Raw genomic sequence first — 24668 nt, 5'->3', positions numbered from 1 at the left:
CACTGCAATGAGAAGCCCGCACACCACAACAAAGAGTAGCCCCTGATCGCCACAACTAGAGAAAGCCCATGCGCAGCAACAAAGACCCAACGCAGCCAAAAAAAAGGGTAAAAAATTTAAAAAAAAAACCAAAGAAACCCAAAAACACAGAATAAATAATTTTAAAGGTGTGATTATGTGATAAGCTTTATACTGATTCTTTAAAGACATTATCTAGCTTAATCCTCAAATGACACCAGAGGCAGGTATATTTCCATTTTAAAGATGTAAGAATGGAGGCTTGCCCAAAATCACCCAGGCCTTGGGCAGGAAAGGTGAGACTGAGCCCAGGTATTCCAAATCCCTAAATTTGAAACACCACTGTTACATCTAGGGGCTTAGTGGTGAAAGTAAAAAGCCAGTATCTAGTTATTAAATTTTCCCTACCCAGGCTGGTATTTCTGTTCCTGACTGTATATGTCAAAATAAATGGCTTAAGGCTTTGGAGATGCTATATGAGAAAAATAGAAGAAAAAAAATCACGTTTTCCCTCCTGCTTCAAAAGCAATAGCCTTCCATATATGATACTGAAACTTCCTGTACAATTACTGAAGAAGCATTTGCATATATTTATTTTTTTAGTCACACTGATACTCCAGGAAAGCATTCTGAGACTGAGAAAGCATTTGGAAAAAGTGGTATGGAACATCAGACTCCTTCAATACTGAGGGACAGGAGAATCAGAGCAAATCGTCAGTTAAGATATGAAATAATCTATGGCAGCTGATGCCTTATAGGTTTCCAATAAGCTTATGAAGTGACTTTTGGACAAAATTTCACATTTGATGATTAAAGCAAGAAATATATAATGCAGAGAAAATTATATAATATATAAAATATTACTTTGTTGGTCCAAGAAATAATTTAACATGGATACTATTAAGAATCCAAAGCACATAACTTCTACCTAGAAAAAAGTAGCCTCTGTTCCTCTTTAGACCAAGACAACCATGCCACTGTTGAACGTAACACTGTCAATCTTGCCTCCCAGCACAAGGCCTGATGGGACAGACCAGCCTTCTGAGCATTATCAAAGCAGCCCAAAAAGTGGAAAAGCATGTGCACATGTGGTTCTTTGGGTGAAACTCAAAGTGCATAATTATGCAGTAAGATTTGCCATTACTGAAAGGAGCAAGTGACAAGTTACTGGGCCAACTCTAGTATAAATTGGTTTTTAAAGTGGTTTCAATTTAGTCCTAAGAAACAATGACATCATTGTCACATCACACTGTCTCCCCTTAACATTCATTCTCCTCCTCCCAAAGATGAGGAAGCTTGCGCTTCCATCTGACTGAGCAAAGGTCAGGATAAAAAAAGAGACAGAAGGAACACCAAAAAAGGAATATTTAAAAAGGCAGGGCTTCCCTGGTGGCGCAGTGGTTAAGAATCCGCCTGCCAATGCAGGGGACACAGGTTCGATCCCTGGTCCGGGAAGATCCCACATGCCGTGGAGCAACTAAGCCCATGTGCCACAACTACTGAGCCTGTGCTCTAGAGCCCACAAGCCACAACTACTGAGCCCACGTGCCACAACTACTGAAGCCCACGCACCTAGAGCCCATGCTCCACAAGAGAAGTCACCGCAATGAGAAACCCGCGCACCGCAACTAAGAGTAGCCTCGCTCGCCACAACTAAAGAAAGCCCGCATGCAGCAATTAAGACCCAACGCAGCCAAAAGTAAATAAATAAATAAATTTTAAAGATGAAAATTAAAAGGCACCCATACTGGTTAATTAAGTAGGAGAATGAAGAGAACAACACACAACTGCATGGCCATGTTGCCCTAAGTGGAATTTAGGGAAATAAACGGTTTGTTGCAGACATGGGAGCAAGAATAAAAATTTTAAAATGGTGTTAAACAGCCTGCGATAGCTACCAGGTGCTGTTTGCAAATATTCCATTTCTCTTCTTTCCAGACACACAGTAGGATGATACCTGCCAAACCACCTGGAAGTTATGTGCAGCCGTGTAAGTTGCTCTGGTCAAGGAACGTGAGTGGAAATGGATCACTTCTGAGGGAAGCCTTGGACAGCCAGAGAGCAAGTCAGCATATTCTCTTGCCGCCACAGCAGTGATACCTGAATACCTGAATGTGTGGACACAGAGCACAGCCTGCAGGTAACGCAGGATGGACAAGTTTCCTAGTGGTTAGATTGTTATACTAATATTTAGGAGCTGTTTGTTACTGTAGCACAATCCAGGCACCTTGTTGCATAGCCCATTTAAACCAGGCCCTATTTCAACTGGCCTTCACTCCAGTCAATGACCTTTTCACGACAATTTCAGTAAAAGAAAGTCACATATCTGTGCCTAAAAATGCCAAGGAAGTGAATCTCCTGATTTCAACACTAGTATTTGCTGAACACCTACTACTTGTGAGCAAGGTAACAAGAGACACAGAAAAATGAGAAATCAAATCCACTCTGGACGTAACTAATGATTCCACGTCTCAAGTAGAGACAAATATGGCTGACACGTACCATTTTACAACTGCTTCTTCAGCCTTCAAAGCCGCATCAATGAGGTCATCACTAGAAATGTTTCTCACTTGACTTTAATAACCACCTACATGCCCATTTCCCCTACTGAATTGGAAACTGCTTGTGACAAAGGCTATTCTACTCTAATTTTTATAATTACCGTCTAGCATGGTGCTTACTACCATGGTGTTCTACAAATGGATGAATAAAATCTTTTTTTTTTTTTTTTTTGCGGTACGCTGGCCTCTCACTGTTGTGGCCTCTCCCGTTGCGGAGCACAGGCTGCGGACGCGCAGGCTCAGCAGCCATGGCTCACGGGCCCAGCCGCTCCGCAGCATGTGGGATCTTCCCGGACCGGGACATGAACCCATGTCCCCTGCATCGGCAGGCGGACTCTCAACCACTGCGCCACCAGGGAAGCCCCATGAATACAATCTTATACTGAGTTTGTACTGCAAGTACATCAAGGCAGGACTCTTTAGCTCTAAAGCCAAAAACAGAGGCTTTATTAAAATAAGGCACGCATACCTCCAGAATCCAAATAGTTAAATAAGCATGTCTAGAGAAAAGAGTCAATACAGCTCTGAAGAACTAAGGAATTGAAACTAGTCAGAACTTTGCTCACACATAATCTCTAATATATTTGCTTTTCTCTGACTGTCCATCATCTTCCATAAGGCAGGAAACATGCAGTTGGCAACTTCAGATTCACATCTTCCCTATGCTACCAGAAAGGGAAAAGCTTTCAGTTTTTTCCTGCGTGGATCATATGACCACCTCAGTCCCATCACTGAGCTCAGAATAAATGAAGACTGCAGATTCTCCCAGTTTTGGCAAAAGGCAATGGGGAGCCAGGAGCAGAGTAAGATCACGGTGGAAAAAATTAACTACCACTCAAAATACATGGGTGAAGAACTGAGGGAAATCATTACACAAGAAGAGGGGCTAGGGCTTCCCTGGTGGCGCAGTGGTTGAGAGTCCACCTGCCGATGCAGGGGACACGGGTTCATGCCCCGGTCCGGGAAGATCCCACATGCCATGGAGCGGCTGGGCCCGTGAGCCATGGCCGCTGAGCCTGCGTGTCTGGAGCGGGTGCTCCGCAACGGGAGAGGCCACAAAAGTGAGAGGCCCCCGAACCCAAAAAAAAAAAAAAAAAAAAAAAAGAAGAGGGGCTAATCTCAGCTGAACAAATTAGAAGTTCAGTTCTCCTGTATCGTGGTTCAAAGGAAGATTAACAACATATGAAAACTTATTAGTACATTTACATCAAGAAGTATTCTCACTCAGATCTCACTCCTTAAACCTATTTTTCTAATGTTTAACATCTCATTACTATAGAAACACCAATAAAATGACATCAATGCAATTTTTCCAGATCAAATTAGCAAGAAAATGCAAAATGGAGATAACACAAATAGAATGATGAGAAAAAGCACTCTTCTTCCTGACGGTGATAAGTAAATTGGAGAAAAAAATTTATGTGAAATAAGTTGACCATAAAAAACTCGCTTTGACCAAGCAATTTCACTTCTGGGAACATATCTCTTAAGAGATGCCAAAATTGCAAACATTTAAGCATAAGCGAAAACTTTTCCCACTGCAACCATCTAACTAACCAAAAAATGAAAATTAATAGTGGAAAATGTTGCACACTGATTCAGCAAATCATGTGACCATCTGTAAACAATTACCAAAAGAATCATAATGATAAGAGAAGATGTTTGTTAGGATACTGAGTGAAAAAAGTAGGATCCAAAAGTATTTACAGTGTAATCAGCTACATGCTAAATTGTATTTTAAAGACAGATAGGGACTTCCCTGCAGGGGGCACGGGTTCAATCACTGGTCAGGGAACTCAGATTCTCCCCCCTCCCAAAAAATAACAGATAAAGACAGATAAAAATCAAAATATTAACACAGACAATCTCGGGATGATATCTATTTTCTTTCTGTGTTTTTCTGTATCCCATCCCTTTGAAATAGTTTTTTAAGCAAAATACAAATCTATTTCTTCCTGTATAATTAATGCTGGCTTAAAAAATCCCTGCTTTGACAATGTTAACAGAAAGCTACAACCTTTAGATTTCATAAAATTTTATTACTCAGTAATAAATAATTATCAAAACTTTGCAGACAAATTTTGTACTGGGGGTGAGAAGGTGGGGTGGATTGGATTCAAGCATTTCCTCACACCATTAAAAAAAACATTGACAGATTACAATAAAATGTAAAAAAGGAAGAAAAGAAACAAAGAGCTGATAGACTTGACTATCTAAATTTAAAATCTACTATAAATTAAAACAAACCAGAACAAGAATAAAACTAGCAAAATATACTTGCCCATGTCAGTAGGTTGATACCCTTCCCATAAAGCGTTCTAATAAAAGAGCAAGTATCTCCAAAATTAAAACAAAGGACACTAATAGACAACTCATAAAATAAATTAAAATGGCCAATATGTGGGGAAGATCTTCAACTCTAAAGTAACCAAAGAAATGGTAACTTTAACCAAAGGAACTCTTTTTTCCACAAACTCTGATTAAAAATGGTGTGCTGGGGCTTCCCTGGTGGCGCAGTGGTTGAGAGTCCACCTGCCGATGCAGGGGACATGGGTTCGTGCCCCGGTCCGGGAAGATCCCACATGTCGCGGAGCAGCTGGGCCCGTGAGCCACGGCCGCTGAGCCTGCGCGTCCGGAGCCTGTGCTCCGCAACGGGAGAGGCCACAACAGTGAGAGGTCCACGTACCGCAAAAAAAAAAAAAAAAAAAAATGGTGTGCTGTACTATGATTTGGCGAAATAGGCATTCTCACAAAGTATTAGTAGGAGTATAAATTGGTTTAATCAAAAAAGGAAAAAAGATAAAGTGGTTCAATCTTTCTGAAACACAATTTAGCATTCTGTTAAAAGTCTTCAAAATATTCATATCCTTAGGTCCTATGAACCCATTTCAGGAATTTGACTTGATAAAATCAGAATAATACTCAAATGTGATAGGCACAGCAGTAACATATTTCACAGAAAAAAACTGGGGTGGGGGGGAGAATGGGACTAGAGGCCCTAATTTATATTATGGGCTTTCATATCAAGGAAAATCATGGAGTAGAAATACTAACCATCATTATCTTTCGGTGGATGGATTGAATTTATCTTAATTCTTTTATTTTCCTGAAGCATCCCAATTTTCTTTTCTCAACATGCTGTGTTTTTATAACAAAAACAATGTAGAAGAAACCTCCACTACAGTAGTGTCAACCAAAGTTGCTATAATATTGAATTCAATCCCACCGCTGACATTTGAGAAAAACAAGAAAAAGCACATGATACAATGAAAATGCTACTGCATGGCAAAAAGGGAGGGAGAGCCTACAAATACCTGTGCTAGAAGTGGGAAAGACTAGGTAGTATCCCTGAGAGCGAGCCCACAGACAAGCAGTGGAGGTGAGTGATTTCCTAAAGAAGAAAAGGAGAACAGAAAAGAGAGGAACAAAGCAACGACAGCCCAAAAAATTATGGAAGAAAGGAAAAGAGAAAAACAATAGAAGAGGAGGAAGATAATCTAGCTCAATTATGGACAGAGATGAAGGATAGGTGAAAAAGAATAGAGGGAATAATAAGGAGAAAATAAATATATCCCAAATATCCAACTTTCTTTTATCTTAAGGGTGAACTAAAACTTTTCTTCTTTAAAAAAAAAAAAGTAAGTGAGCTTGATTTAGGAAAAGGGCAGGAGTGGTCACAGGAAGGAAGCTACACAAAGAAGACAACTTAACGCAAGTTCGGGAGGAAACAGAGTGAAGCAAAATGAATGAATTAAAAAATTCTAGGAGGGAAAAACTGCTCCTTAAATTCTAAACTGCATGAGTTAATACTCTTCAATTCTAAGTACTTCATACCCTCCTCTAAGTCCTTCTTCATCATTTGGATCAAGTGGTTTGTGCAGTAAAAACAGTTTGGCACAATGAAAGGAATCACCGACTTGCAAGTCAAGAGGTCAGGAATCAAGTCCTGACTCTACATACCAGCCACGTAAAGCTGAGCAAGCTACCACATTTAGAAAACAGGGGCTACGTACTTAGCACACAGAGTTTCTGTGAGTCTCAAATTGAAAGAATATGTATAAAAAATGGCTTAACTAAAAATACTCCACCAGTGCTGTCGTAGTAGGTGCTGTTATTTATTACCACTATTTGAATCACTGTATCACTATGAATACATTCACAAGACCAAAGCCACTATTTTTTGGAAACAAAAGCCACAATAACAGCGCTTTACTTATAGGAAAGCTAAGCAACAGAAGTTAGATTAAAAGAATAAAAATACAGTTGTAATTGCTCTCTCCCAATTAACCCCAATCCACTCACTCCCCAAAATGACTGGAGAGGTTTCTCAGAGGTTAGATAATTGTTAGCATAGCACACTCTACTGGGGCTTCAAAAATCAGTCTGGGGTTTGATGAAAAGGTCCCTTCCAGCTCTGAGACTGTATCACAAACAAAAGAATCAAGCTGTCTAAAATGGCAAAATGAAATTCAGATGTGCAAATATCTTCTAATTTGCATTCTTAGCCAAACTGATAAGACTTTTTGGCTAAAGTTCTAAATTTCTATGCCCTGATCATAATTATACTTATCCACATAAAAATAGGGAAAATCTATATATTCAAAGTTATTACTAAATTATGGTATTAACTACCCACAATTGAACATGAAGACTTTAAAAGTCCTGTTTTTAAACAATTTTTAAAGACACAGGAAACAACACATATGATACTAGGTTTTAAAAAAGTGAATAGGCCCTCTTTTGTGTACTATTTTTGTGGGGAAATGTTTTTTAAAGACATGTAAAAGTTGAAATCATGAGAGCTGAAATGGGGCCACATTACTGAAAGGGAGGAGAGATTAAAGCTATAAAAACTCTAATTATACCTTGCTTTATATTCTTTGGCGTGTTTCTCCATTCGAAACACGCTTTGAAATTTTATTATTTTCCTTCACAACTGAGCATATCATAGATTGTCTTAAAGCACATGAACTTCAGGGAAACATCTGCCATTCTACAAATCTGACTGAGTTCCATCCTGATTACAACTTTTAAGCCAATGCATTTTAATAACTAGTATTAACTAGTATTATACTAGTTTATAACTAGTATTATACTAGTATAAATGTCCATTTGTTTTCCACTCATATTGTTAAATACATAATATAATAAAACATTTAAATAATTTTACAACATTATCACTGACGTGTAGAAAAGATAATGGTGCTGAAACGTCACTGTGGATTTAGAAGTAATATACTGTGTGACAGTGCAAAATGTTTGTCAATCATATGCAAGGGTCTAAATATAACCTGAGGATTAATATGTACAAAACTGTAATTGTTCGAAAGGTGTGCGTAACTTAGGTGCACATGCGTGCACATGTATACACACATACATGCCTTAAAAAAAAAGAGCAACTAAGGAGGAATAGGTCAGTGTTAACAGTGACTACAAGTGGACTGTGAAACTGTGATGCTTTTCTTCATACTTTTCTATATTTTCCAAATTCTGTAAAATATGTAACATTTTTATAATGGGGAGTGATTTTTCTAATCAACAGCATAAATAAAGTTAAGTGTGGCTGCTCCCAAAGAACAATCTAAATGTAAAAAAGCAAAAAAATCTACAACAGAACTCTGTACTAAGCACTGCTCTCAGTTTAACATGTTAACAATACTGAAGTTAACTAGTAACCCTATGAAACAGATGCCCCCACTGTGTGGACTAAAAAAATTGAGGTTTCCTGAAAGATATAACAAAGGACACATAGCTATTTAAAGGCAGAGGCAGAAATTGCACACGAAGCTGTCCTAGTCCAAAGTCCAAACGTTTAACCAATTAAATCACCTGACATGAACAAGAAGTATTGCAATATCTTCTTTACATTTGACATTTACCATTTTTTTTATAATTTAGTAGACAATATACATGGTAATATCTCAAAATGTTGCATCAGGTAATCTTATTAGAGTTTAGCCATAATCTATTATAATCTAACCATGATTAGTCCATGGACTCAAAATTAGGCTCAAGTAATTCTGAGTATTTTATGCATAAAATGACAGTTCTTAGCTAAATCAGACACGAAATCTTGCATTCAAGAGAATGTATCGATTGTTCACACTACCTCCTATACAACGACTCCAACTAAAAAGATCAGCTCAACACCACACGCTGAGAATCGATGCGCTAACACAAGTCAGACAGACTTGCCAGCCTGTCAGTGTCCATGCGTTGTCAAAAAGTAAGACGGGAAAAAACTCAAAAAGCTAGCTATCAAAACTCAAGATCTTAAAACAAAGAAGCTTCCTTTCAATAAGGTAAATAAACCAAGTCACAACATACATAAAGGAAGGGATCACAAAGGGTTGAAATTACCATTTAAATTATCATTTAATTACCATTAAATACATACCTTCCTCCTATGGAGTCGTCTTGTGGTTGGGCCCCGGCAGTGTTCCTCTGTGAACGTCGCAGTGACCCCCCTGGATTGTTATTAGGCCGGTTGGACATTGGCACCTCTCTCTTGAAGGGACATACCCTTTCTAGACACTACCATTCACTAAAAGGGGGAAAAAAAGGAGAAAAAATAAAATGTCAACTATACACAGTACAACACCAGAAACAAATGAGGGGCACCAAAGATGAAGGGGAAATGTTATGCAAACAATTTGATCGTACAGCCTTCACCAATGCTGCAGTGTCTTATTAAACTGTGAAGTCTGGCTGATTAATGTGTTATAAAGTGGCACGAATATATCAAATTCAAGGCATGAGGTCCAGAATCCCGCACACAGAATTAACTTAGATTTCTCATGGAACGCTCAAGAAATCCCCAATTCAAAAAAACGGAGCACAAGTAGAAATCTGTTTCCTCATCTAGTACTACATGGTAAAGGGCATTGCACCTAAAGTCAGAACACCTTGGCTCAAGTCCTGTGATAGAACGGGTAACTAACTAAAGGAGTCTGCCTTTGTACAAACCATAACCTCTAGCCTCAGATTCCTCAGGCACAGAATAAAAGCAACAAGCAACATATACCATGCTTACTTCACAGCACTGCTGTGAACAAATGAAATAATGAATACAAAGGAAATGGTAAAACTATAATATCTTAATGGAGAAACAAGGAAAAAGCAGCTCAAGGACAGTAAATTGAGAAATGGTCCTAGATCTCCTGGATTTCAACATCAGCTGTGCTGGCTGTGACTCTGGACAAGAAACTTGACCTCTAGATTTTGTTTACCTCTTCTGTAAAGTATATTATCTACCTCATGGAGATGTTAGCAACAAGAAATGGTGAACATCATTCATAAGCTTAACAATTTAGTTCAAAACACAGTTATTAATTAATTTGAACTTTTTATCTTTCTGTAAGAAATTGTTATACAGGAAAAAATGCTGACACTCAAAGAAAATGAGTTTAACTGACAAAACAGGTCAATATTACTATCACAGAAAGAAAGAATTGCGATTTTTATAAATCAAATCTGACACAATTTTTCTTAAGCCTCCAGTCAAATTCCAGGTAGAGTTCTTTAATTACTTCTATTGATTGGGGAGGGAACAGAAGGAACGATCATATGACATTACAGAAACTTGTGCCAAAAAGAATGTAAATTAACCATAACTAAATCTATTATTGGATTTTAAGAGATTCCATGCAATGTAACAGGAAACTGGGTTTTCTTTTGAGTTACATGTTGACCCAATTCAGTAGAAAAGGACTGTTTCTTTCTGTCACACTTGCCCACATCACCAATTAATATACCAAATAAACTTCAGTCAGAAAGTTCAAATTACTAATATAATTACTCTCAACTTTAGAAAGAAAAAAAGAGGAAATACTATATAAACATTAAAAGAGAAAGAGGAAGGTTCAGTTTACATGTACTGATGGAAAGAAAGATCTCGCTTGGGGAAAAACGGTATAATCCCCATCTATGTGTACATATATATTTAAAAGGTTTGCATACGTATCTTTATATAGTATTTGCTCGTTAAAAATTGGTGGCAAGGGCTTCCCTGGTGGCGCAGTGTTTGAGAGTCCGCCTGCCGATGCAGGGGACGCGGGTTCGTGCCCCGGTCCAGGAAGATCCCACATGCCGCGGAGCAGCTAGGCCCGTGAGCCATGGCCGCTGAGCCTGCGCGTCCGGAGCCTGTGCTCCGCAGCGGGAGAGGCCACAACAGTGAGAGGCCCAAGTACCGCAAAAAAAAAAAAAAAAAAAAAAAAATTGGTGGCAATAAATTCATACAACAGACACTGTTAACAACCCGCCCCCCACGCGCCTTATCACCAGTTTCACTTTCGATGGTTTCAGTTACCTACCTGATCAATCCTGGTACAAAAATATTAAATTGAAAATTCCAAAAATAAATAATTTGTAAGTTTTAAATTGTACAACATTCCTTGTAGCTGGTGAAATCTCATGCCATCCCTCTGTCCCGCTCAGGATGTGAATCATCCCTCTGCCCAATGTATCTACTATATACGCTCCCCACCAATTAGTATATGAAAAAACATAGTATATACAGGATTTGGTATTATCCACGGTTTCAGGCATCACTGGGGAGCTTGAAACGTATCCCCTGCAGATGGTACTGACTAACTTTGAGAAAGAGGACGGGGGTCTGAAGTCTGAAACAAAAGGAGTCATTTTTGTTACTTATCCTTTGAAAGCAGTAAGGTAGGTCACTGGATTACAAATGCTGGGCTCTGGAGTTAAATGGCCTCTCACTGAGTTCAAATCTTAACTCCAATACCAACAAAATGTATGACCTCGTACATAAAGTCCTCTGTGCTTCAGTCTATCGAATGGGGATAAAGAACTTATCCTATAGAGTAGCTGTGAGCATTAAATGAGAAGATCCATACAAACCACTTAACACAGTGCCTATCACATTGCAAGGGCTCAGTACACACCAACTATTATTATTACTATAAACATTTATTCAGAATAAAAAAATACTTGTGATAAAATTATGTTGGCAGAAACTGCCATAAAACCTACGGGTCAACATGAGTTTTAAACTTCTAGCAATATCGTTTCAAAAGTGAATTTTGGGGCTTCCCTGGTGGTGCAGTGGTTGAGAGTCCGCCTGCCGATGCAGGGGACACAGGTTCGTGCCCCGGTCCGGGAAGATCCCACATGCCGCGGAGCGGCTGGGCCTGTGAGCCACGGCCGCTGAGCCTGCGCGTCTGGAGCCTGTGCTCCGCGACGGGAGAGGCCACAATAGTGAGGGGCCCCCGTACCACAAAAAAAAAAAAAAAAAAAGTGAATTTTGCTACAAAGAAAACACAGTGTTCTTAATTAAGGGTGAGCATCACAATCACCTGAGAAGCTTTGTCAAAAAATGAATGCCTGACCTCTGCCCTCAGAGATTCTGATTCTGTGGGTGCAGAAATTGGACATACATTTTGAAAGGGCTCTCCTGGTTGTACTGGTCTAAAGAACAATTGTATCCCATTCAAGAACTAAATAAAAAGACCAATCTATTTCAGAATTCATCCAACAAGTTTTACTACTTCAAACACCATCTCAATGCCATCTTGCTTGGACGCTAAACAGTATGGACACAAGAGAATAGCATGATACTGTTCCTTTCACTTTAAAAAGCAAAGAATACTATTATTAAACAGGGTTAGGAGATCTGGGCTTCCCTAGTGGTGCAGTGGTTAAGAATCCTCCTGCCAGGGGACTTCCCTGGCGGTCCAGTGGTTAAGCCTCTGCCTTCCAATGCAGGGGGCGCGGGTTCGATCCCTGGTCAGGGAGCTAAGATCCCACATGCCTCGAGGCCAAAAAACCAAAAAAAAAAAGAATCCTCCTGCCAATGCAGGGGACACGGGTTTGAGCCCTGGCCTGGGAAGATCCCACATGCCGTGGAGCAACTAAGCCCGTGCATCACAACTACTGAGCCTGTGCTCTAGAGCCCGCGAGCCACAACTACTTAAGCCCATGCGCCTAGAGCCCGTGCTCCGCAAAAAGAGAAGCCACCACAATGAGAAGCCCGCCCACCCCAACGAAGAGTAGCTCCCGCTCACCGCAACTAGAGAAAGCCCCTAGAGAAAGCCCGCTCGCAACAACGGAAACCCAAAGCAGCCAAAAATAAATAAATTAATATAAAAATTAAAAAAACAGGGTTAGGAGATCTCACCTGCCCACTTCCTGCTATTAAATGCCTACGGTATGTCATAGGGTCTTAAGTGATTCAAATGAATATAAGTCACACTAGTTAATTTGACCTATAGCTAGCAAAGTAACCTTAATAATGCTCCCAACACCTTCGGAGCTTGTCAACCAGCACCAGGTGGTTCATGGATAATTCTTGGAATTTGAGAGGAAAAGTGGCAAATAAGAAGACACTTATTTATCAAAGTGCTACCTGCTTTTAAAGCATAAATTGAACTTTAAGGAACATGGCCGGACTCCGTAAAACTTTGGAGTTTGAATTGCCCACAAGTAAATATAAGAGTCACATATAATACACATAGGATCTCCCCCCAACGCCCCTGCCCGGTGTCAACAAATCCAGAGACAGAAGGGACCCTTGGAGGTGATCAAGTTCAAGCCCTTACATTACAGACAATTCCAAATGAAGCAAGTTCAAAGTCATCTGATAAGGAACTCGTCCTCTGAACCCTGATATGGAGAAGACCTATCACCTCCAGAGATCACCATTACCTCAAATTCACAAAATTTAACTCTTCTTTTGACTCCAGATAAGAGCCTAAAAATCACCATGCAATGATTTCCTTCTTGTTATGTGAATATTCCATGCTGTCTTCACCAATTAGTACACCTACCATATTTTATTAATTAAATTTTAAAACATACAAGTGAGTTATAAAAACTCACTTGTATGTGTTTTAATAATAAAAAACTACATTACTATAAATTGTTTTGATAAACTGAAATGAATATGAACTCAAAGATTCCATCTTAATAGGTATCTTACAATGTTGAAACTAGAAGGTTTAAGTCCAGTCTATTAATAACCCTATCAAGTCCTGAAATATACTACTCTTCTAACCATGGATATATGCCTTCGTTTCAGTGGAAACGATCACCGATATTTTTCACATGAAACCGTTGACGTTAATTCCTAAAGCACTGAAATAAAAGAGATGGCATATATGACTCTGAATTCAATGGAAAAAGCACAGAAACACTGACACGTTCAAGACTGAAAGCGAACTCACAGAACAGACTGACAGTTACCAGAGGCAGGATAGGGGGTGGGTCAATGGGTAAAGCAAGTCAAAAGGTACAAACTTCCAGTTGTAAAATAAATAAGTCTTATTACTATGGGGATGTAATGTACAGCATGGAGATTAAAAGTTAATACTATTGTATTGCATGTTTGAAAGTTGCTACGAAAACAGATCTTAAAAAAAAAATTCTGTATGTATGGTGACAGATGTTAACCAGACTTAGTGTTACTGATCATTTTGCAATATATACAAATATCAAATCACTGTTGTGCACCTGAAACTAATATGATGGTGGATGTCAATTATACCTCAATTAAAAAAACTACTTGCCCTGAAAACAAACTCATGATAACTTTGTTCACAGCTCTAAGCATCAACAAACTTGCTCACTGATCAGGTTAAATGGCATATGAATTTTATGTGAAAACGTATTTACCTCTTCAGGCAAACAATTTCTTCAGGAAAAAAAGAAATGCATACTAATCTACATTTTAAAATTCATTTTCAAAGTTTTATAAGAAGGACATTCTTTCTAGGAAACTTCAACTGCAAACATTCTGGAAATTGATTTTTCCTTTAATTTCTCAACTCAGAATCAGAAAAGAGAGGTTAAGGCTAGGGAAAAAAATTAACTTTAGGATTCTTCCCAGTCAAATGGCCAAAAGTATGAAATGAAAACAAAGGTTATCATTTGTGCAAAGTTTTTTTCACATGAAGGAAGCTGGATAGACTGGAGAACATATCTCCAATTTAGTGACCAAGAGCAGTCATGAATAGTCCCAAACCAAGCTAATACATTTCTATTATCTATTATTTGATAGGCAACTCTAAAAACTGAAGGAAAGTTGCATTATTTTCACAGTAAAGATAACATTTTTCTAAAAATCTAACATCCCAGTGCAGTATCTGTAGCAAGTTTTCAGAAGTGACATTTAATGGGAATCTTATTTATCATTGTGTCCCCCCCGCCCCGCTCCCGCCAATTTCTTATGCCTTCTATTTAGATGTGGTCCTCCAAAGAGACTTGGTTTGGCTTCAGACTGTAAAACTGGAGTTTAATAGCAACAGTAGTAAACACAATTTCCATAACACTTTATTCATATGTTTATTCTAATAAGCAAAATTTAAATGTGCCAATGGGCCTTTATTAACCATGTTGTTTACTATTCCTACTTTACAAACAAGGAAACTGAAGTGTTACAAAATTAAGTTGCCTGCATGCAACAAGTAACAGCATTCAGACCTGCAGGCTGCAAGCAATAGCAGATGTAAACAACTGCATACACCAGATCAAAAAAGGATATGACTACATCTTAGGAGAAAGGACAGGAAGTTAAACGTACCAGGGGCAGTATTAAACAACTCTACAATGAAATGGAATGCAAGTCACTCTTGCTTATACCAGGAGTCATTCTTGCTTAAGTAAAAATGGCAAGGACTTCAAACACGACTGTCTTTAAAATGGGAATGAATATCCTTTAAGCTTCCCTAAGAGCAAGGGATTGAGATATAGAGGAAAATAAAACAATCCCTGCTCACAAGGAGCTTACTGCTCTATATCCCCACACTAGACTAAATCCTGGCTCTGCTACTTAATAAAAATGAGACATATACAATACTTTACACCTTCATCTGTTTCTCCATTAAACTAGAGATAACACTATTAATTTAGGGTTTGGGTACTACAGACAACATATATTAAGGCTCTTGGAATGGTGCCTGACACATACAGCAGTCATTTTTAATGAGTGCCTATTAGCACAATTAAATGACTGGTGAATCTGGGGAAAAGGGGGGGCGTCATCAAGTCTACATCAAGTCCAACATCTTGAAAGGAAAGGAATTAGGGAGGAAAAAAATGACCCCCAAAATTCTATAAAACCATTTAGGACAGTTTATATTTCACTTTGATTTAGGAAGGAGGTGAAAAAAACAAAAACAAAAAAAACACTAGTTAGCATGTATAGTGTAGTTACAAGTCAAATGTCAAACTCTTAGTAGTTGTATCTGTTATACAACAGTGCAACCTGGTTCATGAACCTTTAATGAACAAAGCATTAGTTTAGAAAGCTAAACATTAGTCTGCATTAGGGAAATGGACAGAAATGTATTGTCTTTCTTCCAGTTAATCAGAAAAGTTCTGAAGAGAAAAAATAAGAGTAAGAGCCACTGAGTACAGGGGAAAGAGCTAGGTTATCTGAGAATGGGGTCTCAGGCATTTAATTCAATTTAGGGGCATTGAAACCATTCCAATGTCATGTTGGGATGCTGTGCAACATGTAAAAATAGTATTTCCAAATTATATTTTCCAAATTATATTTTTTGTAACACTAGAAAAGAACATTTGCTGGCAAAAATACAGGTTTTAAAGTGAATATTAAAATAAAAATGATTATGGGTAATGTTTATTTTGTGCTTACCACGTCCCTGGCAAAGCGCCTCTTCGTTTAATTTTCACAACCTTACAAAATTGGTAGGACAAGAAATAACCTTCCTTTAGAGAAATTGTGGCACACAGTAGGTTGTAATAACCCTAAGGCTGCTGTTACAAGGCCAGCACTCAAACACAGGTTTGACCTAAAGTCCACGCTCTTTATGACTATACTATATGACTGAACAAATGAAGAAAAAATAATTCTGCGTTTCCCTTTTTTAAAAAGTCAAAACACTAAGAGAACATGACACTGCAAGCTAGGAGGGATATCTAGAAGGTCCTAATCCTTTTATATTTCCTTGAGATAATCAGTTTAACTGAACAATCCTTAAATGAGTAATAATCATAAAACGCGCTAAATGATATGAGAAGTAGTATCAAAGGTAATACTGTAAATAAAAACAACAAAAAAAGGGTAACTTAATTTCATCCTCAGCAGGTTGAAAAGGTCCAGTTTAAAAGGTTAGAGGACTTCCCTGGTGGCACAGTGGTTAAGAATCCGCCTGCCAATGCAGGGGACACGAGTTCGAGCCCTGGTCCGGGAAGATCCCACATGCCGCGGAGCAACTAAGCCGCACGGAGCAACTAAGCCCGCGCGCGACAACTACTGAGCCTGCGTTCTAAAGCCTGTGAGCCACAGCTACTGAGCCCGCGTGCTGCAACTACTGTAGCCTGCGTGCCTACAGCCCGTGCTCCGCAACAAGAGAAACAACCACAATGAGAAGCCTGCGCACCGCAAAGAAGAGTAGCCCCCACTCGCCGCACCTAGAGAAAGCCCGCACCTGTGAAGACCCAACGCAGCCAAAAATAAATAAACAGATTTATTTAAAAAAAAAAATCTGGGAAGAACATGGACCTAAGAAATAAGTCTGAACTGTATCATGAAGGGCCTAAAGCTAAAAACTTGGGGTTTAAGACCTACAGATAAGCAGACCAACTATTAAGTTACCAAACAGGCTTAAGGGTGGATGAGGGTCCGATAACAATGGAAAGTGAATGAAGAGATAGGAATCAGTAAACATTTAGACAATAAAATCTATACCATGAGGAGGAAAAAAAAAAATGTCTAGGATTGTGTTTCTCAAACTTCAGCATATATATGAATGGGGACATTAAAATGTCAAGTTTCTTACTCTGGTGACAAGGGTTAAGAAAAGTTATTTAAAACATATAAAGAAAGAAGATGACTGCATACCCTTTCAATGCCATATGAAACACTATTTAACAGGCTCAGCTAGGAACTATTTAATTTTTCTAGAAGACAGAAGCATTAATTTGCTATTTCCTATTAATTAGGGTTTCAGACAATGAATTTACATGTTATCTTGCAGATGTGTATGTAGAAGAAATACAAACAACAGTACCAGTAGACGTAATCCCAAAGACTGCAGTTTTCTGCCCAATGGGACATTACCATCTAAAGTTCTTTATTAAATTGCCTATAAATATCCAGTTCCTCAAATGCTATATGAATCAGCTTATACCTAACGGGTTCCCTTAATTAATTAGTGAGTTAAATAAATCTTTACTATGTGTTTACTCCATAGTTCTAAGTTATGCTTTTAACTTTAGAAAATTTTAAAAAACAGATGGTAGTAACGTTACCAAATGGTACACATGGGGTAGAAAAATACAGTGTTAAACATGTCAAATGAGTTTGTAGGCTTTGTAGATAAAGAGTTCCACTATGCAGATGCAAATAAAGATCTAGAATTAAGTAGGTAACTGAATATGCACATGGAAGAAATTATCAGCAGGCAAGAGATAGATGAAACCAAGATAATCAATGAGATTTCATTTTCTCTAGGAAAAGCACGCAGCATAAAGAGAAGAACAAGCCCAGGGTGGAACTTTGGGAAAGACTAAAATCTAAGGAAAACAGAAAAGAAAGAATCTAGTTGAGGAGAATCAGGGACTCATCAGAAGTACAGGGAATAAACGATGAAGGTATACAAAAAAACAAAACAAAAAGTATGAGGGGAAAAAATCAGGATGGTAGTACTGAAGACACGAATGAATAAAAAAATGGATAGGAAGAGTTCAAATGTCACAGAAAGGGCAGACACATGAAACTGCAACATGTCCATCAGATTAAGAAATCTGTGAGAGCTGCTTCTAGAAATGGTGGGGGAGGAGAGGGTGTGGTTAAGTTAGGTAGACAGTAAAGACTAACTTTCTCGAGCAAAGGCTAGGCTACAAAGAAGACACAGAAGAGAAGATAGCCAACGAGGTAAGGGGAAGCAGGACTGACAAAGGCTGTGTGTGCAGGAGTGTTCGTGATTTTCCTATTTTTCCTTTTTTAAAAAAATAAGTCTTGGGCATATTTATATATGTTAAGAAAATTACTGAAAGAAAAAGGCTGGGAATAAGGTATAGTTTACTAATGAGGTCCTACAGGAGAAAAAGAAAGAATTAAGAGCATAAGCCTTAGAGCAGAGGAAAAGCATATCACATCAATCTCAAAGGCACGAGATGACAAATGGCAGCAAGGATGTGCATGCCTAGCTTAACAGAACCTGTGATTTTAAGGTATGAGACCAGTAAGGGAGAATGGAGATTTCAAAGAGTTACCTAATACAGAACAGGGAAAGGGGATGACTATGGGCAAAGAGGACTACAGAGCGGCATGAAGAACCTACTGAGAGTAGAAACCATAAACATAAGTGGCAGCCCACACCTGATGTAATTTTCTCGTTTATGTAAGAGGAAATTCTCATCCAGAGTGAACTGCAGCGGAGCATACATCTATTTAGGGACACACCTAACACACACACAGTCCAGCTCTCCAGAACGCCAGTGCAAGGTATACTTTCCACTATGCCATTCTAAACATGAATTTAACCACTTTCTGTTTATTGATTTGTTGACAGCTAATCCATTTAGAGAGATGGAAATAGAACACAATTGACCCTCCAGAGTCCAAACTCTGAATAATTTCTATACTATGCCTTCATTTACGAAGTGCAAATAGCTGAAGTGCTTGCAGCAAACACTTGAAAAACTTGAAAGATCAAGTATCACCCAACACTGAACAACAAAATTCAACACTGGGCACACAAACTGATGCCAGCATCCACGTTTCATGATTGTAATAGGCCTTGAGAATCTGCCTTACTGTCACCTGGCAAGAGTCAATGAGATTAATTTTGGCATCATTTTCACAAAGACTACATTTTTTGAGTATTAAGCCATACAATTCATGCTATAGCTCTCTTAGAAATGTCCATTTTCTTGTTCAGCAAAAATTAAGATTCACAACTGTCTCTGTTAATACATTAATTACACATAATAGACTCCAATACTCCTTGAGTCTAAGCACACTTGATTCAAAAGATTTTAAAATTTAACCCAGATATTATTACAAGAATAGAAATAGGAGATAGCAGGGTAATGACTCTTTTTCTTGATTTCCTCCCTGAAATAAAGAAAAATGAATAAATGCTTTAAAAATTCGGAAGAAATCTCCACGTAAAATGAAACTAGAGAAAAGTTGGCTACACGCTAACTCACAGAAGAAAATTTGCCAGATACAATAAAATCTGTACCAAAAACAGGGAAGAGGTAAAGACCAGAGCTTAAAAAATAAAAAAAAAATAAAAGGTAAGAAGATGATCTTAAAGGTTCCTATCAATGACCCTTTCGTTGAAAAAACTAAACTGTGGAGCAAGGGCAACAAAAGATCAAAAGTACCCCCTCCTGGGAGCCAGCTTCCCAGGCCAGAACCGCAAGGGAGGTGAGGCACCTAAAAAAGGAGGCAGTGGCGTGTTTGTATTGAACAGTGCCCTGATTAACCAAGACAAAGAACAGCCTAAACTGGAGGAGAGAAGCAGGGAAGAGAAAGAGCAACTCCAAAATTAAGATCAGCTGGGCAAACAATCACTAAGCCACCAAGCAAAAGGTACTGCAATGGCTCTCCACCAAAATGATCTGCTCTGATCAAAGGGAGAAAATAACCAAAATCAAAACTGAGAATTCTACCAGGCAGAGGAAGCAATTCAAAATGGTGGAAAGATGTTCTGAAACAAAAACAACCTGAAGGGTACTAAAAGGGAGGCCATGGTTAATAAAAGAAACAGAAGAAAAAAATAATACTATTGCATAATTGTAAAAGTAAGTTATAAAACAGGAAGAAGACAACTTTAAGAGTTGTTTATCTCTGCCACAATTAGAAGGAAAATGCTATATACACTAAAAATGGAACTATTGTCAAGGTTTTGTTAAGCAAAACAGCAGGCACAGAATACTGGGCACAGAATATGTTATGTCAACATATATATTACTACATTTGTAATTATCATTGGCATAAATATTATCAATAGAGAATACATTAAAAAAAAACTATTTAAATCAGCTACCTTGTTAGAATAGGACCCTATAAGGCCTTTTACATTTTGAATCATGTACTATTTCCCTACACAATAAATTCTTTAAACAATTATGCATGTTGTAATTTTAACTCTATAGATGCTACTTAGTAGGTAAAAGTAACCAGAAAAAATAACTCAAAATATTAGCCATTTTTAGAACATTCTTTTCTCATTTTCATTTTTAAAAATTATGTGATCTCATTACTAAAAACGGGAGAAACAGAGTTTTTTCACAGGTTTCTATATCCCAGGCACATGTTCATCTTCAAAAAAAAAAAAAAAACTAATTTTGTAATACAAATCCTGTTTCCAAGAAAATGGAGTTCTTAACTGCCTAAAACACAGTCTATAGAGAATGACATACAAACTTTTGCACCAAAAGTTTCTTTTGTACAACACTGTAATATAATCATCAATCAATTTATCACAGATATAGCCCAGCCCAGCCACTTCTAAGATTCAGAGCAACTCAAATCCCTAATATAAATCCTATCTTAACTCATACAGCTTATATAATCCTTCAGACTACTAATTACATTTAGAAGACTATTTTTTCTTCTTCTTAAAGTCTCCAGGATTATAAACTAGTCAGCAACTTTTAGTCCATATGCCCAAGATTGCTCACAGGTCCAGTTTTAACAGGTCCAAGTCTGTTGGCTACCATAATTCACCAGTCAGTCGGGGCTGAAGGTCAGCTTACACTAGCATTTTTAGTACATCCTCTTAAAGATGTTCCTCTCTACCTAGCCAGGAATGAACAGACAAACGGGAAAGGTTACTGAACTGATAGTCTCTAAAATCTGGTTCAGCTCTATTTTTATAAGACCCTAACCTAACATTCATTTTCACTTTTCCTAAACAGAGTACTTTTAAGTAAAGATCTAGGAACACCACTATCAGACACAGTGATTATCAAAAGGGAAGAACTATTGAGGGAGGGAGGAGAGAATGATTTGTAAATGCCTCTCTCCACCAAGGGACAGAGAGATGCCTGCTGGGTAAGAATCACTGTTATTGAAAACAAAATACAAGGTATCCTGCAGATTACACCAAGGTGCTCCCTATGGACAAAAGCAATTTATGTTTGGTAAATGACCTTTAGAGCATAGGGACACACATAAGGTAATACTTTCAGAATATTCTTCAATACATGTTCTTGTCACTGCTGTGTACTCCACCATAATAATGAAATCACAGAGGTTAATCTCTTTAACATAGCTTGTATTAGAAAGAATACCTGCCTTGCAACAAAAATTATTTCAACATTGTGATCATCGCAGATTGGTACAAACTCTTGGAAACAACAGGTATGTAGCTTGTCATTATCAGTGATAGAATCTGGAGAATTTTCAGCCACAGATATGACTAAGTTTGTGGTAAGGCTCAAGAGAAAGAAAGCAATGAAATGTAACTCAAAGTTGGGGAGAAAAGATACAGACCATTACTTTAATGCAAGGTGAACAATGTACAGTGCCAAATTTTTGTTTAAGATCATGTATGTCATAGGGATTGTGTCTGAATTCAGAAAGTCTCAGAAAATATTTTTCAAAGGTTAAAAAAAAACACCCACATTTAGAATGTCATACTCTAATGACCAGTTCCTTACATTTCTATAAATAGTAGCATTTTTACCAAAAATAAGTAGGTGCTAATGATTGCCTCTATACTGAGCCAAAACATGTACAAACCTATAGCCAGGAAAAATATAAAAGTTGTTATTCCCCAAATTAAGTTTTTAATACAGATTTCAGGGCCCTATCAGGACGCGGGTAAGGAAAAATCAAACTATTATTCAAAAGCCCCTTGCACTATTCTAATTATCAGCTAGGTTTAAGAGCTGACACAGTTACACTTTTTCTGCTATCATTACATATCACCTAATCCTATGCAAACTGTACAAGACTCCCCATATCCCATAATTAAAAACTGCCACTGATGTCCTTAGAATCCACAATCCCACTTCCAGGAATCTTCCAGGAAGCTAACCTAAAGAAACACTTGCACAAGTCTGCAAGCATATATGTAATCAAGATGCTTGCTGCAGTATGTCACAGAGGAAAAAAACTGAAGATCCAAAAGTTCTTAGTTGGGAAATGGTTAAATAAGCACACTGTAGCAATTCTATGGCATGCTTAGAGGTCCTTAAAAACAGAGGTAGATTTGTAAATACTACACTGATAGGAAACGCAGAACACTGTTAATTTCTTCAACAAATATTTAGGAGCCTATTTGACAGGCATCAACAGGCATAATCTTTGCCTTGATGAAGCTTATGCTCAACTGGAAAGACACAAAATAATCAAGCTTTTTGCATTGTGGTAAGTGCTATGAAAGATGGAATAGGAGAAAAACAGGAAGTATAGAGAATAAGGAAGGGGGAAGAAAAAAGCTACTTGAGGTTGACTCACCAGGTGATACCTCTCTGAAGAGATATCTTAAGCTGAGACCTGAAGGATAATAAAGAAGAAGGGGGGAATATTGATATTTGTTTGTATATGCATAGGAAAAAATGTTCTGAAAAAATATTACCTAAATGTCTACAGTAAAGAAGAGAAGAAGTGGTAAAGAGTACCTAGGTCTTGAGTCAGTTCAAAATCTGGCTCCACCAGAAACCATGTTAACTTAGAGGAATGTCTTAATCTATCAAAGCCTTAGCTTCCTCAACTATAAAAGGAAGATAAGTATATTTCATTAAGTTGTGAAAATTAACGGAAACACTTAGACAATATAGTAAGCAAGTTACAGGTGGAAAAAAGGAAGACAGAACCTACATATTCAGTTTTAAAAGATATCAAAGAAACAAAAGTATGGAAAATATGAACACTGACTCGACAGTTACAAATGTTAAGGAACTGTCTATTTTTTATTATACGATCAGGGTACTAGGGTACTAGCTTATGTCTTTAAAAAGAGTTCTTAATTTTTAGAGAAGCAGTCTGAAATATTTACACATCATATAACAACTAAAATTTGCTTCCAAATAATTGGGGTAGGGGTAAAAGTATGGGTGAAAAATAGTGGCCATGAGTTGATGGTGTCATAGCTGGGTGTTGGGTATCCTGAGGTTCTTTATACTATTCTATTTTTGTGTATGTTTAAAATATCCCATAATAAAAGTCTTTTATAAAAAGAATAAGCACTCAATTATATGCTGTAATTATCTTTGGAAAGAAGGAACTGTTGCTTTTGTTTGCTTTCAAAGAATCATCACCACTGGCTTTTTTAAAAAAAATATGCCCATAGAGATTTCACCTTTATTAGAAATAAGAAAAATTAAGCTTCTGGATATAGAGCAAATCATCCTTGACCTAAATGTGTCAACCTACATTTCATTAATTCATCCTTTAAATTCCTTGTCTCCCAACTCTAACGCAGTGTGAGATTATCAACGAAAACATTATACCTTTCAGAGGTGAAGATACAAAAGAAAAACCCTACCCCCCACCCACTTGAGAAGTGGCCACAATGACCCTATCCATCTTCCACTGGTTCTGTTTTCAGAGCTCCTGAGTGTAGAAGAATTCCTTCCTCATACTTACAAGAAGTCAGGCACAGTCTTCCAATAATACGGGATACAACCACTTAACAGTGAACTTCAGAGGATGCAGAATCAATTCAACACTTCACCTAACATGGTGCTAAGCAGCTATTAATGCCACTCTATTCTGGCAAAAGACAAAACATCTCCACTTAAAGCTTCAGGCCTTCGGCTAAATCTTAAGTACTGACTAAGAGTGCCTTAAACATTTCACCCAGTATTGCTAAGACATAATGTAAACATGGAATACGCTGAAAACAAAGTCAAATACCCAGGTGGACCCATAAATTAAGGTATATTAACAAAAGTTTTTCTCCCACACTGAGCCGTGGATCTTTCACTTATGTGTACATATAAGTGGATACAGAGAGCAATAAAGATGAGCTACGAAGGGTCTTTGGCATACTAACAGAGATAAGGACCAATGTTTCTCAAATTTTCTAGCCTAAAACACAATGTTTTCAGCTAAATAATGTGATTAAATAAAAAAATAAGTAAAAAACCACAATCAAATCAATAAGACCACAGTTACCATTCTTAAAATGGGCAAAAATT

The 24668-nt window shown here is 37.8% G+C and overlaps 1 protein-coding gene across 28 annotated transcripts in view; it reads right to left on the bottom strand.

The window, feature by feature from the left end:
• Window positions 1-24668, bottom strand: part of TRIP12 (thyroid hormone receptor interactor 12) — a 150596-nt gene that overhangs the window by 99579 nt on the left and 26349 nt on the right. For all 28 annotated transcript variants that reach the window (XM_027119086.1, XM_027119147.1, XM_027119076.1 and 25 more), the window contains exon 2: window positions 8977-9123. In XM_027119086.1, coding sequence (XP_026974887.1) covers window positions 8977-9074 — 98 coding nt within the window. In that variant the 5' untranslated portion in view covers window positions 9075-9123. The remainder of the gene's footprint in view (window positions 1-8976; window positions 9124-24668) is intronic.

Source organism: Aethalodelphis obliquidens, unplaced genomic scaffold (genome assembly GCF_003676395.1).
Source record: "Aethalodelphis obliquidens isolate GAN/ISIS:26980383/991018 unplaced genomic scaffold, ASM367639v1 scaffold2, whole genome shotgun sequence".
Taxonomy (NCBI): domain Eukaryota; kingdom Metazoa; phylum Chordata; class Mammalia; order Artiodactyla; family Delphinidae; genus Aethalodelphis; species Aethalodelphis obliquidens.
Note: the sequence above shows the minus strand (reverse complement) of the source record. Positions and strands in the feature narration are given on the sequence as shown.